General features: G+C 38.3%; 1 protein-coding gene across 1 annotated transcript; it reads right to left on the bottom strand.

Moving 5' to 3' along the window:
• Positions 1 to 2607: 2607 nt before the first annotated feature.
• LOC125390102 (GLIPR1-like protein 1) lies at positions 2608 to 14079 on the bottom strand. The gene is made up of 5 exons (XM_087901986.1): positions 13774 to 14079; positions 13289 to 13531; positions 8834 to 8934; positions 7186 to 7271; positions 2608 to 2747 (listed from the first exon to the last, which is right to left on the bottom strand). Exons 1-5 carry the CDS (start codon positions 13966 to 13968, stop codon positions 2668 to 2670), a joined length of 705 nt encoding a protein of 234 aa, XP_087758112.1. The 5' UTR covers positions 13969 to 14079; the 3' UTR covers positions 2608 to 2667.
• Positions 14080 to 15777: the final 1698 nt, after the last annotated feature.

Below are 15777 nucleotides of genomic sequence, written 5' to 3'. Positions count from 1 at the left end.
ACAGATGTGTCTCATGTGATCTCTGTCCTTGCAAAACATGAAGCCTTTTCTAGTACCAGCATCCTTCACTGGAGCTAAGCATGATGGTATATTCCTATAAGACCAGAACACGGGATTCTAAGACAAAGAAATTATGACTTTTAGACTAGGTCACACAGGAAGTTCAGACCAGCTTTGACTACATAAGACTGTATTCCAAAACAACAAAGTGAAAAACCCTCCCCAATCCCCACATTCATTAACAATCTTCCATGTACTGCCAAAACTCAACCAAACCAAAGCAAAACAAGTACACTAGTGTATATGTTTCTTACAACTGATGAGCCCATGGTGGCACGTTATTGTCCAGATTTCATAGTTCATATTAAGGTTCATTTTGGATGCAGTGCATTCTCTGGATTTGGGCAGATGTATAATGATTCATCGCTACATTTACACACTATTCAAACGAATAACATTAGTGTTACACAGAGGAGTCTCTGTGCTCAGAAATTCCTCCAAGATAGTCATCTCTCTCTCCTTCCAGCATCTCAGCAAACACTCTTTTTGCAGTTTGTCTTTTCAAGAATGTTGTACAGTTGACCCCATGCAACGTGTAAACTGGTCACACGATGCTTTTCTTGCTGTGTTGCACTGAAATTTCCTTCACGTTTTTTTTTTTAATGGTTTGATAGGTTTGATAGCTTATTTCTTTTCGACACAGTAATATTCCATTTCTCAGTGGAACAATTTATTTCATTATCCATTGAAGGAATGCCATATTGGTTGCTTCCAAGTTTGGACAGTTATAAACAAAGCTGCTACAAGCGCGCCTCCTGCAGGCAAAGCAAAGGCATGCGTATCGGTCTTCTGGCAGAAGTGTGTTCATAATTGTTTATTATTATATTATTATGATAACTATTATTTGTTGCTGCTGTTTATGTGTCTGTGTGTTTGAGCACTTGTGCTATGGCACAGGCACACATATATAAGTCAGACGACAACTTTGGGGGTGTCATTTCTCCCTTTCTGCCATTCTTGCTTTCAGGTTGCCATGCTGTGCAGCAGGTACCTGAGGAGCTACCTCACAGGCCTCTATGATCAGTTGCCTCGGAAACTGGTGACCTGCTTTCTGGTGTGCTTGTACCCTTTGCCTTCCCACCGAGGTTGAATGAGAATTTCTGTTGCTTCATGTGATTTGTTCCCATTTGGTGCTGTCAAGATCTGGAGGTTTTTAATAGGTGTGTGGCGTTGTTCCATTTAGTCTTCCTTTCCCTGATGATTTAGGATATAGAGTGTCTGAATATGCTTTCTTCCTCTCTTATTATTGAGGCTAAAGTCTTTGGCTCATTTTTTCTAACAAGTTTAGCATTAATTCTTGAGTTTGAAGGGTTATTTGCATATTTTGGATAACAGTCACTTATCAAGTATAATTTTGAAAGTACTTTGTCTTTTTCTTGCTTGTCAGCAACTTAGGAGATTTTTTAAAAATCACAATGTAGTATAGCTTATCTCAGTTCTTTTTGTTATGAATCATGCCTTTGGTGTAGTGTGCAAAAATTCAATGCGTAATAGATTGAGTTTGAAAGTATTTCTTTTTCTTTTTGTCTTCTACAAAAGATGTAGACCACAGTTTAAAAACACTCTGTTTTGGTTTGTTTTTTGTTTGTTTGTTTTTAAGACAAGGTCTCCCTATGTAGCCCTGGCTGTCCTGAAACTCAGTCTAGAGAGAAGGTTGAATTCAGACTGAGAGATCCAGCAGCCTCTGCCTATGTACAATGGCATTCTTCAATGTTCGCTAAGTTTTATTAGTGAATTTATCTGAGCCTGGTCCTTTCCGTTTGGGTAATTATGTCTTCAATTTATTTAATAGGCATAGGCCTATTCAGACTATCTGCTTCTTCCTCTAGAAGTTTAATTTGATGATTTAAATTTTATGAAAACTAAAAACATAACTTTTTTGTTTTCATTTAATGAGAACAAACAAGGAATAAAGTTAAAAATACAAAAAAATGTATGATTTTGTCCTCTGCATAGTAGCATACTTTAACTTTGTTGACTCTTTTTCTCAGTCTGTTCCATTTTCTTTTCGGTGTATGTGTGTTCACGTGTGTGTAGATGTACATTTGTGGTGCATGTGCATGTTTGTTGGCCCAAGATTGACTAAGATGTCTTCCTGTGTTGCTCCCCACCTTCTATTTTGAGGTACGGTCTCTCAGTTAAATTCTGAGCTTGCTGACTGGAGTCTATCTAGTTAGCCAGCGTGCTCTGGAAACCTCAGTCTCTACTTCCCACATGATGGAATTAGGTGGACTTCCACACCGACCCCGGCACCCATGGGTGCTGAGGATCTGAACTTTGGTCTTCACATGTGCACACACCCACTCACAGACACACATACATGTGCATTATCAGCAAACAACCTTAGGACATAAAAACACAGCCTTAACTTCATTCCTCTGCTTCCCAGTTTCTATACTACCTACTATCTATCCATGCATATATTATATATGCTATATAGATGTATATATATATGTATCTTTTTGAATTGAAAGTAGATGTTGACTTTAAATTTTAGACAAGAATGTAGATAATGTAACAAGGAACTAAACAGATCTTGAGTTTTAATTACTCAGAAAATAGTCTTTATTATAACATTTAGAAATTTCTTCTGAATAGAAATAACAATTAAAATAGTCTATACAGAATAAAACCTAGCGTGAGAAGATGGCATGCTCTCTGCTGAGTTGCTCCCTCATTCACATAAACTGTCAATAAAACACAACAATTAAAAGTTAAATTTAATTTCAAAAAGCAAAAATAGCTGAAATATTATTATGTTTATGATCATGTATAATTTATGGAGCTTTAATAAAATGGAGAAAGGTTACAGAAAATGAAAACGTTGAATGGATTTTCTAGCTTTTAAAATAAGGTAATCAAGACTCTTGAACTTCAAAATCAAAACTCTTAAACCTGACTGGACTTAAAACAATATTGCTTAACAACAGTGACATGCCAATACATATTTTAGAATGTCCTTGGGTTCGAAGCATAAATATCTAAAACAAGCAAAACCACAGAAAATTAACTTTATTTTGGCATTCCACCATGCCAAGTTTAGGTTTCTGAGGAAAATTCAGTTCTTTTAGGTGAAGTTCTAACTATGATTTTAATTGCTGTCCTTGCCCCAAACTCTTCTTTCCCACCTCTAAATTTTCTCCTTATTTTGAATTCTAACAGGACCGCGTGTGTGTTAGAAATTCACTCTTTTCGTTCGCTCACTGCCCCATTCACTGATGTTTTTTTTTTCTGCTTCCTACCATGTTCCATGATTTTAAGCTTTGGACATCACGGTTATCAGAAAAGGGAAATCAGTGAAGGGAGAGCTCCCATTCATTTCTAAATGGAATAGATAGAAGGAACAAAAGAGGTCAGTTCAGAATGCCTCGCACTATGAAAATATATATTGGGTCAGTAAAGTATAATGAGGGACTTCTATGACAGTTAAAATTTGTTGATGCCTTTCTTTGCTTTGTGTTCAAATCGCTTTGTGTGATTCGCTGTATATAATTCCCTGAATCGTTCCTCATCCTGTCTGGCTCTAACACTTACATATTTAAACGATGCCAATATTCCTGTCTTTTAAAAAGGAAGTCAACTAAGCTGCACATTTATTAATAAAGACTGACCAGCAGAAAAGGAAAAGAAAACACATCAAACCATCATAGGTCTTAGATGAAACATAGCTGCAGGCAAAGCAGTTAAAAACTGGAGTGTCAAATAGGCATTGTGGCAGTTGGAATGTACTGGCCCCCATAAGCTTAAAGTGGCACTATGAGGAGGTGTGGTTTTGTTGGAGTGGGTGTGGCCTCATTGGAGGAAGTGTGTCACTGTGGAGGTGGGCTTTGAGGGCTCATATTTGCTCAAGCTCTGCCCAGTGAGATAGTTTTCTTCCCGAAGCCTTCTGACCAAGACCTATCCAGGGACATGTCTGCCTGCTTCCTCCCATGATGGTAACAGACTAAACCTCTGATACTGTAACCTGTGACCTCAATTAAATGTTTCGTTTATAAGACTTGCTGTGGTCTTGGAGAATCTTGACAGCAATAGAAACCCTAACTGAAAAAGAGAATAAAGCAGAAAATAAAAGAAACCCTAACTAAGATAGTCATTATAGAAATTCATTCAGTAGCTAACACATACATAATATGAACATGGTGGTTTTATAGAGATTGTCTCACAACTAATTTTTAAAAATCGAATAATCCACATTGTGTACACTGAAACCAAAATTTCAAAAGAAGGTTCCAACTTCCAGTTTCCTTTGTAGCTGTTATAACTTGGAGCCAAATTCATATACAGAGGAAGGAAGATGGGAAGCTGTGTGGCAACTATATCTCCTAAATACAATGCAAAAGTAATAAAGAAAATATTCATAAGTATCTAGTCATTTGTTAAGGAACTTTCATGACTAAATTGGGCTTGTCATAGAGAGGAAAGTGATTCATTGTTGAATCACTGGCTTATCACAACCCATAGCTTCTTTGAAATTTTACAGTGTGGTTGTGCTGTAGTAGAAATTCTTTGAAACATTTTTCAACATTAATGTACCAATTAAAGCATAGAATTCTTTTCAAAGATGCAGGAATAAAACACTTTTAAGTTAAGCATCTATTCAAGTTAAAAACTTAGCAAAAAGAGTATTTCTTTCAACCCACAGCCAGGTCAAATTAAAAACAGTCTAAAGCAAAAACATATAATGTTGAAATACTATTTTATTTAAAGTCAGGAAGAAGAGAAGGTGTCCACTATCACAGTGTAAGTTCAGTATTGAAGGGAGATGAACTGTCTATTGCTTTCAGCAAAATGAATAATGGATATAAAGACTGGAGAAATGACCACAAGTTACACTCATTTCTACAAGTAACAGAATTGTCGTGAATCTAAAAGATATTAGAAGTGGATAAGTTTGGTAACTAACTCAGAAGAGCGATAGACTAAAATGTAAACACATTCAAACTTTTTTAGATCAGAAAAAATTAGGAAATGTTATTTAAAATATTTATAATAGTGACACATGTATTTCTGTGAGGAATCTAATTTGATATTCAAAGCCACTACTGTGAACATTTCAAAATTTAACTAAAAGACTTCAAAACACCCAAATCACTATTTTCAATGAAAGTACTCCAAGTGATAATATTTCTTTCTAAATTTATCATTTTTAAAAGATTTTATTTTTAATTATGTGTCTATGTTTATATCTGAGTGTGGGTTTTTTGCAAGTAACCTCAGAGGCTAGAAGAATGTTTTGGATACCCTGGAACTAGAGGTCCAGACAGTGGTGAGCTGCCTGGGTACTGGGAACTGAACCTGGATCCTTTGAAAGAGCAGTACACACTCTTAACCAGTGAGCTACCTCTACACCCCTCAACTTATAACTTCCTATTAATTTTTAAGAGATCATGAAAGTCCAATTTCTCTCTAAATCCAATGTACTTACCAGAGTTGATTATATGGGATGGATAGTCTTCTCTAAAATGAATGTGCAAAGCCAAAGGGACAAGAACACTCAAATAATTTCTGAATAATTTGGAAAAAATGAAGATGAAGAAATATCTCCCAATCAGGCACCAAACCTTAGCATGCTCTCTGGCCACACATTTCAAGGTTCAGTGTTATATCCCCTTTGTCAGAGATATTGGATCGCTGGATGGAGTAGTTTGTGATAGACAAAGGCTCTGATCAGGCACAACCATGACATCTTAATCATATACAACAAAACAATGTTGAGGAACATAAGAAATTTACTGAAGCAGCAGACTGGAGGAATGTGGATCTCATGGCAGGAGACCCACAGAGGGATGAGCTGGTACAATACAATAAACTATATTCACCCTGGGTCTACTTGTTGATTCTGGGCTCAAGATTAAGGCTAAAAACATCTAGACTTTTGTTGTTGTTAGCCACAGGCTGATGTTTAGATAGAGAGAAGTCAGTAGAGGTTTTATTAGTATCCCAGTGTTAGACAGACAACCTTAGAGAACTGAAGGGTAAGATTCAGGTGAAAAGACAAGGGGAGGGATATAATCCTACAAGATGCCCATATTATAGCCAACTGACTTGTTTAATTGTGAAGGGGTAAAAGAAAAGAGAAGGTTAAACGGCTAGGCTCCAGTGCTCTGAATAGCAAAGTTTCCAACAATTCTGAACTGCTGGGTATTTGCACATTCAGAACCCTCCAAGGAAAGACTGAAAGGAAAGCACATGTACCAGAGACCCATGGAAGTTGGCAAAGTAGAGGTCAGCTAAGCCTTGTACCAATCCTAGCCCATAGTTAATTAAGTATTCTATGACTGAGTGATTCAACCATGAATCTATCTTCTCAGCACTGTGAACCATTTTTGTCTTGCAAAACAAACAAACAAACAAACAAAACCCAAAACAATCTTTTCAACACTCAGGAAGAAGGGAGGAAGGAGCCAAGGGACCCCTCTCCTTACCCCTGAACTATATTCTATTGGTAGTTTCAGGGAATGAGGAATCACTGCCTTCAATTGTGTACCCACTGATGACCTCAACAGGCTCCAATGGGCATTTCCAGTCCAATGGTCACATAATGACTCTTGTCAAAGTAAATGGCTCAGAAAATAAAAGTTCAAGTCCTGAGTGTGAGGAAGGAACTGGTAGGAATAATGGGAGTTTGATAGGGATGAGGGGGAGTTAATGGGGGTGTAGAGTAATGAGAGTGAATAATATAGAGGTAAGAAGCTGTCAAACAGCAAATAGAATTAATAAAAAAGCTCAGGATGGAAGATAAACATGTTTTTAATAATGATTCTCATGGGGACTGGTATTTACATCTAAATAATTGAATATTCTAGTAATAACAAGTAAATAACCGTGGCTATAAACAAATGCAAATAAATACTTCAACCAATAGCTACTTTGTGCACAGCAGCAAACTAGATCTCAGTTGTACTTAATTTGTTTTTGTCTTTTTACTTGAAAGGGGAAATAGTAAAGGGTGTAATTAGCTGAACTAAATGTATTTATATGTAACTTATGAAAAATGCTTTATATTCTCATAGAAAAAATCAAGTCTTAAAGAGGTTAGAAATGGAAGGGACCACATGTAAAATTGTAATGAAGTTATGGAAACACATCTGTCTAAATACAATATTATTTTCCCTTTCTGCTTACGGCAGAGATTACTGATGCAGTCTTCTGCTTTACACATGGAGCAGGATTCTCCTTGTATGTAAGGCCTGGTGTTCTTCTCATTTCCTCTGCGAAAATGGAGACCATTCATGAGTCAATGATGCTTTGAAAAATTTTTACCTACATTTATGCAAGCTGTTTCTGTCTTTCACTAGGTTATGAAATTTAAAAAGAAAAGCAGCAACAGCTATTGTTCAATAGAAGACCTGTTTCCTATGTACTAACAAGCCATCAAAATGTTTCCCATTCATTTTTTCCTTCCCTTCCTTCACTTTTCTTTTTCTTCCCTTCCTTTATCTTTCTCTCCCTTTTCTCTCTTTTCTCCAACCCCCCTTCTTTCTTTTCAAAAGCCTGAACTATAGGAAGTGATACTGTCCTTTAGTGATTTTCATCAATGGTTAGTCTTTCTTGATTTCTTCTTAAGAAATATGATGCTGCATGACAGCAATCTTTTTGCATTCGGAGAAACTGTATTTGGCCTGAGTGGTTGGGACAGTATTTGTTATTCTTGTTTTAGCTGCTCAATGAAAGGCAGAAGGAAGAACAGCAGTAAATCACATTTCTGTCTCCTCATACCTTATCTTACCTTCTTTGTTTTTTTTAATCATTTCTATGTATTTATTCTTTGTGTTTTTATTCACAAATACCTATCTTTAAATTTTTGTTTCTTGAAGAATCATATTATCACCTGTTTAAATATTCCTTTTATATTAGTAGATATTTGGGCTAGAGTTCTAAATTTTCATTTTTAGACTTCGTTGTGTTTACATTTTCATTTGAGCAAGAATCCACCCATGGCACATTTAAAATGACATTCTTTCCTCCAAAAGAATGTACCCTTGAGAAAATAATATTGCTCTTTTTCTTATTCTGTTATTAACATTCATTAGAGTGGTGTTTGCTGACATTTTTATGTTTTACATTTCAGTAATCTTCTGGCAGTTTTTATTATATTACCTTTGCCTCTATTCATGTGTGTGTGTGCATGTGTGTAAAGACCAACATTGGGCATCTTTCTCAGTGACTCTGGAGCATGCTTTCTGAGACAGTCTCTTTGTGACCCTGTGGCTCATTGACTGGCTAGGCCAGCAAGCCCCAGGCATATTCTGGACTCTGCCTATTTCATACTGGCAGTGCTGGTGTTTTAGGTGTGTCCACAGTGCTGGCCTTTTACATCGGTGTCAGAGGGATCAAACTCAGGTCCTAATGCTTTCAAGACAGACATCTTACTAGTTGAGTCATTGTCCCAGCCTCTAATATTTAGACTTAAGAAATAACTTCTCTGAGAGGAAGGGTTTTTCATTTAGGCAATACTTTGTTACCATTCTATTTTCGCTTCTAAAATTAGTTTTTCAGGGGGAGATGTCATCAAAAATACTTTAGGGTCTAGCGTAAGATACTGTTTGTAAATATTTGTGCCTTTTGTTGTTGTTATTTTGTTTTGAGATAAGGTCTCTATGTAGCATGGGCTGGCCTGGAACTCATTATATAGACAAGGACTGCCTGGACCTCACAGAGATCCAACTGCCTCTGTCTCCTGCACTCTGGAATTAAAGGTGCTTTATCACACACAGCTTTGTAAACATTTGTTATCAACGTAGAACTTTATTTTTTTAGTAAATCAACTTACGCTGGTGTATAATTACATACAAATAGTGCTGCTGATTTTCCCAAGAGATGAGGACAACTTGAAACTGCACATCCAACTTTAACTGAATTAGCCCAAACTACCTATAAGAAAAGGAATTAAGAGTAATGTATTAAGACAATCCATGTAAGCAATTCGTTATGCTAGTGTATAAATATATGTACATATATACGCTTATTACATTTTCCCTAATATCTGACATATATATTAGATGTCTCAGAAAATTAGGAAACAACCTACCTCAAGACCCAGTCATACCACTTTTGGGTATGTATCTAAAGGATGCTCAACCGTGCAACAAAGACATGTGTTCAACTATATTCATAGCAGCATTGTTTGTCACAGTCAGAACCTGAAAACAACTTAAATGCCCCTTGACCAAAGAATGGATAAGGAAAATGTGATACATTTACACAATGGAGTACTAAATAGCAGAAAAGATGCTGACATCTTGAAATTTGCAGGCAAATGGATGGATCTAGAAAACATCATATTGAGTGAGGTAACCCAGACTCAGAAAGGCAAATATCATATATACTCACTCGTAAGTGGCTTTTAAACATAAAGCAAAGAAAACCAGCCTACAAATCACAATCCCAGAGAACCTAGACAAGAATGAGGACCCTAAGAGAGACATACGTGGATCTAATCTACATGATAAGTAGAAAAAGACAAGATCTCCTGAGTAAATTGGGAGCATGGGGACCATGGAAGAGGGTAGAAGGGGAGAGGAGAGGAGGAGATGGAAGCAGAGAAAAATGTATACCTTACTATAATCAATAAAAATAAAAAAACAAAAAACAAATACAGTAGGTGCCAAAATAAAAACAGTCAATTTACTGATGTCTTATAAAGCAAGAACATTTACTCAGAGGTAAGCGTTACATATGATGTTTACTCTGCTCCTGGTACTGATCTGCATAAATTATGTAGCTGATCTGCACAACTCAATCAAGTACTCTGTAGGAATAAAACTTCACATGATGCCATTTATGAGTATCATTTAAGAGACATGGCGTGGGCTGCTCTGCTCCTACTTAACATCCTGACTTTCAGTAGATTAAACCTGGAATTTCAGATCTAATAATTACAATATCTAGATTTGGGTCTTAGGTTTGTCTCAGTCTTGGATTCTGTCCCTTCCTCTCTCAGGGCCCTATACTTTTACTCACAATAAAGAGTAAATGAGATCATGAGCATACATTGTTTGAAGAATCTGAAACAGAGAGTGCTGAAGACTGGATAGAACAATGAAACTGGCCATTCCCTGACAAGAAAGAATTCTGCAGCAAGAAGCCCTTGAACTTGAGCTTTAACTACATCTGTTTTCCTCAGGGTCAGCCAGCCATCTCCCCATGACCATTTTAGACTCTTAAAATTCTCTCTGTATGTAAGCCCATATTTATTAAATAGAAGAATTCACATGAGTGGCTGTTTCATATATGACTTTCAACTTCATTACTACTGGAAAAGTGTTCAGACTTCACAATGAAAAATGACATCTGTCTGAACAATGATAGCACATTCCTTTAATCCCAGCACTCAGGACTCAAAGGCAGGCGAGAGGCAGAGGCAGAACTCTGTGAGTTTGAGGCCAGCCTGGTCTACAGGACAGCCAGGGCTGCTACACAGATAAACGCTGTCTCAACAGATAAACAAACAAACAAACAAAAATAAATAAATAAGTAAATCACTGCACCCCCACAGATTGGCAGAGAAAGTGGGTATTTATTTAGTGGGTTATGGAGGGGAAAGGGAAAGAGGGGAGGAGAGAAGGGTGAAGAGCAGAGAGAAAAAACTGAGAGAGAGAGAGAGAGAGAGAGAGAGAGAGAGAGAGAGAGAGAGAAACAGAAACAGAGAGAGGGGAAGAAGGAGAGAAGTGGGGAGAAGGAAGTGAAGCAGAAGCTGCCTCTTCAGGAGAGAGAAATGGAAAGGAAGGAACTCAGGCTGGAAGCAGAAGGAAAAGCTGCTTGCCTCAGTGGATGCAGGGAGGGAGTAAGTAGGGCTTGTCTCTTAAAGGGTCACAACTGATGTGGGATTCCCCTCTGAATGCTGTGAATACCATTGGTTAATAAAGAAAATGGCTGGCCTGATAGGATAGAAGAGAGCTAGGTGAGAAGAAATAAAGTGAATCCTGGGAGAAAGGAGGGTGGGGTCAGGGAGAAGCCATGGAACCACTGCTGGAGACGGACATGCTGAAACTTTGCTGGTAGGCCACAACCTCGTGGTGATGCACAGATTAATGGAGAAGTGTTAAATTAAGATGTAAGAGTTAGGAAATAAGAAGCTAGAACTAATGAGCCAAACAGTGATTTAAATAATATGGTTTCTGTGTGGTTATTTCGGGAGTCTGGACAGCCAGAAAATGAACAAGCAGCCTCCTTACAACAAATTGGCACACTAACATGGGTGAGTAAATCCACTTAAAGTCTGAGAGAGCTTAAAAAGGAATTCTAGACACAAAAGAACAGAGTTAAGTATGGCTTCTTGGTAGCCAGCATTTTTGCTTGCAGTGTGCTGCAGCCCCTTTAAGAGAGGCCTAAATTCTAAAGCTCTGTGTCTGCTGGCAGTGCCCTTAGATGATTCTTCCCTTCCACTGTTGCTGACTGCAGCACATTTCTCCCTCTTGTGTTGGCTCCACTTCATGTATGGAAATTAGACCATAACTCTGGCATCTCCAACACCATGGGGTCTCCAATGTAATCTTGACTTCATCTTCACAGCTTCACTCAATAGCCACTCTTTGTCTCTAAGCAGGGACTCCTCCCCTGCCAGGTACCTGGCCTTGTTTACTTTCCATAACCACAAAGGAAGATTCCACAAACCTTTTGTTCCTATATCCTTGATAACTCTAACTCAAGAAATGTCGGCCAATTCTCTTTTGATTTTTCTTTTGTTTTATTTTTCAATGGGGACAAATAGAGCTATAAATTTTCTTCATAAAACTGTAATGTGTTCAAAGTACAAATGGAGCAGTAAGGCAAGGAAAGGAAATCAAAGAGAAGGCAACAGGAAAGATGTCAAAGTATCCTAATTGCAGGTGACAAGGTATTATACAGATGAGATCTCAAAAATACTTTGGCAGCAACCAACAGTTCTCTAATCGTACATAAGGTGCTATCAACAAGAAGGAACTCACGTATGCTACTGGAAACACAGCCAGCTACCTAGAGAGTGACATCATAAATTTGGAGGAGAACCTACAACTGCCACTTTACTAAAGCAGCATAGTTTTTGGCTGCATTCTGCATAATTATCTTAATATCCACAGAAAAGTATAGGTCTTACCCTTTATCCAAGAAACATCTTCTATAGATAGATCTCGGTACAGGAGACTACAATGCGGAGAGCATGCGGTGCCCAACCTCAGTTGGTACATCTATACCTGTACACAAGGGTCCTGTCCACAAGGTATAGGCATCAGAGTGGGAGAGGGAGTGTAAGCTAAGCCTAGTAAGCTTCATCAACACGGATGCTTAAACCAGCCCTGAAGAAAGGAGACACCAATAGATGTGCTAACAATGAAGTAAGGAATCTCACTGGACTTTAACTCTAGACCAAGATCTACAGACAGCTGAGGAACATTAGGAGTAGGAGAAATAGCCTTCCCGAGAGAAGAACCCCAAATTTGTTATGCAATACCAAGTGGTCAGTCTTGATATCATATATGTGAGTAGCATTTTACAGACTGAACAGGTTGTATTTATGTATTTAGGAAAACACATGCATATATAGTAGCAGTTAGCGACATGGAGGGCATGAATTTGAGAGATGGTAAGCGGGGGACAGGAGAAGTGATTGAGGGAATCAAGGGATGGGGAATATTATATAATCATATTTTGAAGTCTAAAAGAAAAAGAAAGTAAATTAAATCATATTAGCGTGACATTGGTAGATGGAAGAAATGATTGTGAGTTAAAGGCACAGGGGTAAAATTATCAAAATGATCACAGAGAGAAAAAGTCCATAAACATAACAGAGGCATCAAACTGGCTTGGCTCAAACACACTTCCAACATTGGTACTAGGCAGAGGGAAGGGAGACTGAACTATTTTAAGAAACAGCAACCCATATTTTGCAAATGTGTTTTTACTCTATAGACTTAGTATGGTAAACTCAAGTTTCTAAAGCCCAAGGAAGGTGGAGCTGACCCTGACACCTCATGGAAAGTTGATCAGGACTAGAAAGAAGTAAACACAATCACAGGTGTGAAAAGCCACAGGACAGAACAAGAGGGTTACAGTAGATTTCCTGTAAGTAATGTAAAGAAAATGGCAGCATAGTAGCATTTTTTAAAGATCAGAAAAGCTACACTCAGCTAATGGGATACGCAAAAAATGGAGTGGTTTTTTTATGAATATAGAAGAAAATACCAAAAACTGTTTTTTGTCACTAAAATAAACATAAGAACTAATTAATAACCCATTAAGTACCTACCTGTGTATAATGGTCACAACTTTTAGAACAGGTCATATTTTCAAAATTATAATATCTTTGTTCACTAGACCAAAGAGAAATTATTTCCTTTGGTGTACTGTTTATTGGCCCTAAATATAGATTTTCTCCAAGAAAGTCATAATCCACCATGCAGCTATATCGTTTTGCAATACAGGGATTATGTGAATATTTGCACTTCCTAGTCCATAATTTGGCTAATCGTGCTAATTCCTTGTCCCAATTCTGAAATAAAGAAAAAGATTAAATTGATTAATACATATTTCTTTACAATAAAATTATCCTAATCTAATAAATAAATTTCAGCTAATTTTAGCTCTTTAGTAAAGACATAATTTTTTAAAAAAGTAATTAATTGGGGATCATATGAGATGCAGTTGAAAGACAAAAAAGAACAAACGGTTGATTTAAGAGCCCTCTCCTGCTTAGACTCATCCTTCTGGACGGCACCCCGGTCCCCATCTCACCAGGTAAAGCATATTGGCTGCCGAGGGCTTCACCTTGCCTCGCATTTCATTATGGCTGTCGACACATTCGCGTATAAATCCCGGGTCATGGATAGTTGGCAGTTTGGGAATTTTGACCAGTGTCTTGGAAAGTTGGCTGACTACCAAACATAGGCCTAGTGTCCAGAAACACTTAAGTTTCATCGTCAGGGCCATGGAAGGATGTAGGGTATAGCCCTGGTGAATATGCCTGAACAGGGATCAAACTCTACCCTGGCTCTGCCTTCTGATTAGGCTGGCCTGCTGTGGAGTGAACAGCAGACTGCTTCCCTGGCTTCAGCGTTACCATGGAGACCGATGCCCAGGGAGTTCTGAGCCAGTAAGTCTCACACTCTCAGGGAAAGCCTGAAGCGCCCTCTGCTGCACAGTTCTTAGCGACCAACTTGCTTTCTGAAGAGCTAATCTCACAGAAGAGAGTGTCTGGATTGTGAAAGAGGATGTTACAGGGTGCTGAAGATGGCTCAGGCCCATGCAAACCAACTCTAGGGACTTTCCTGCACATATTGGAGCAGACGGCTGGAGTAGAGGGTTTCATCACTGCACTCAGGAGGCAGGGAAGGAGCAGGGAGGTCTCTGTAAGAGTGTCTGAGGCCAGCCTGATCCACACATCGATTCCAGGCTCGTGGAGAGCTGAGATCCTGTCAGGCTGGGGGCATAAGAGCAAATAATTTACGAGTTTTTTAGAGTCTATTTTTAATGCTTAGCTTATTTACTCTTTTAAAGTAAAGTGCATATTATTTTGTCCCTTTCTTCAGACTCTGGGAACACAGACTTGGCAACTGGCGGACCCCGTGGCATCCCTTAGCCTTCAGTTATTACCTTGTCAAACATTTAGGATTTTGCTTCTATTTCCTTCCGAGTGATCATCTGGAAAGACGAAAATTCTATAGGCTTGTGGGAAATCACAGCCAAAGATTTTCTTCTGGCAAAATTCTTACCTTCTGATAATTTAGAACTTACCTATTGGATGGATGCTGGCAGATTCTAGATTATCTGTATTCTGAAGACGAGGGCGCTGAATCCAGTGCTTGCTCCCTTCCCTGGGAATCAAGCAGAAGTCCACTCCCTTTGCCTTTAAAGTTTTAAATCGATTTGTCGGTTGCTGTTATTTGGTGATGAACCAGAAGTTTTCTGTACTATTTCACGGTATTTTTCAGTATTTCTAGGTTAGTGGTTCTCATACTCAGGTTGTCTAATTAAATATTTAGGTTATTTCCACGGCCACTTAGTTCAAGCAAATGCAGGTTGATGCTCACTGAATGTTCTGTCCTAATCGGCTAACCTCGCCAGCAAAACAAATCACCAAAAACTTATGTATATGAAACCAGTTACCGTTTTTTTTTTTCCTTTAGCAGAAAGCAGAAATTATGTTATGACAGGAACACCGAAGCAACATAAACTCAAACAACAGCAGCAGTGGCAATAAATCCGAGGATCCTAACAGGATATCTATGGAGCGAGAGAGGACGTGTTTCTGATTTATTGTCTGCTGATGAGGGCTCGCTATGTGCACTGCTGTGGTGCCACACACATGGGCGAGCTGGGCTTCACACATCCCACACTTCGATACAAACATAGGAATGTGTGTTCTCATGGACTCAGACAGACTCTTGGTTCACATGCGTACTTGTGTATATACCTATATGCCTCCACCTTTATATAACCCAACGATGGAGCCATTTGTGTAGACACTTTTGGCTCGGTGACATCTCTCAGTTTGACAAGGATTCTTCCTCTTTGCTTTCTCATGTCCGCCCTGATCTTTCTTCAGTTCCTACGTGAGGGCACCCACATTTCTTCACTGAAACAATTGCTTATTGAAAGTGTGTTCATTTCTGCAGCACCTGCTAATCCTTAAACAGTGGCTTTACTTTCTCCACTGATTTTTCTCTAGTACCCAAAACAGGTCCTTTGAGCCTTCAGTAAAAGTTTGTTGACTGAATGAAGAAACGAGCATGCTACTAT

This window comes from Myodes glareolus, chromosome 26, assembly GCF_982192425.1.
Source record: "Myodes glareolus chromosome 26, mMyoGla1.1, whole genome shotgun sequence".
Classification (NCBI taxonomy): Eukaryota; Metazoa; Chordata; class Mammalia; order Rodentia; family Cricetidae; genus Myodes; species Myodes glareolus.
The sequence above is the reverse complement of the archived record's forward strand: the minus strand, read 5'-3'. Positions and strand labels throughout refer to the sequence as shown.

What these genes read in the sequence shown, in the direction of transcription:
- LOC125390102 (XM_087901986.1), bottom strand. Translation starts at nt 13,968, where the DNA reads ATGGCCCTGACGATGAAACTTAAGTGTTTCTGGACACTAGGCCTATGT. An exon ending in CAGCCAATATGCTTTACCTG is followed by an intron (nt 13,532 to 13,773) that starts GTGAGATGGGGA and finishes TCTTTATTTCAG; the next exon opens with AATTGGGACAAGGAATTAGC. An exon ending in CTGCATCAGTAATCTCTGCC is followed by an intron (nt 2,748 to 7,185) that starts GTAAGCAGAAAG and finishes TTTTATTGACAG; the next exon opens with TTTATGTGAATGAGGGAGCA.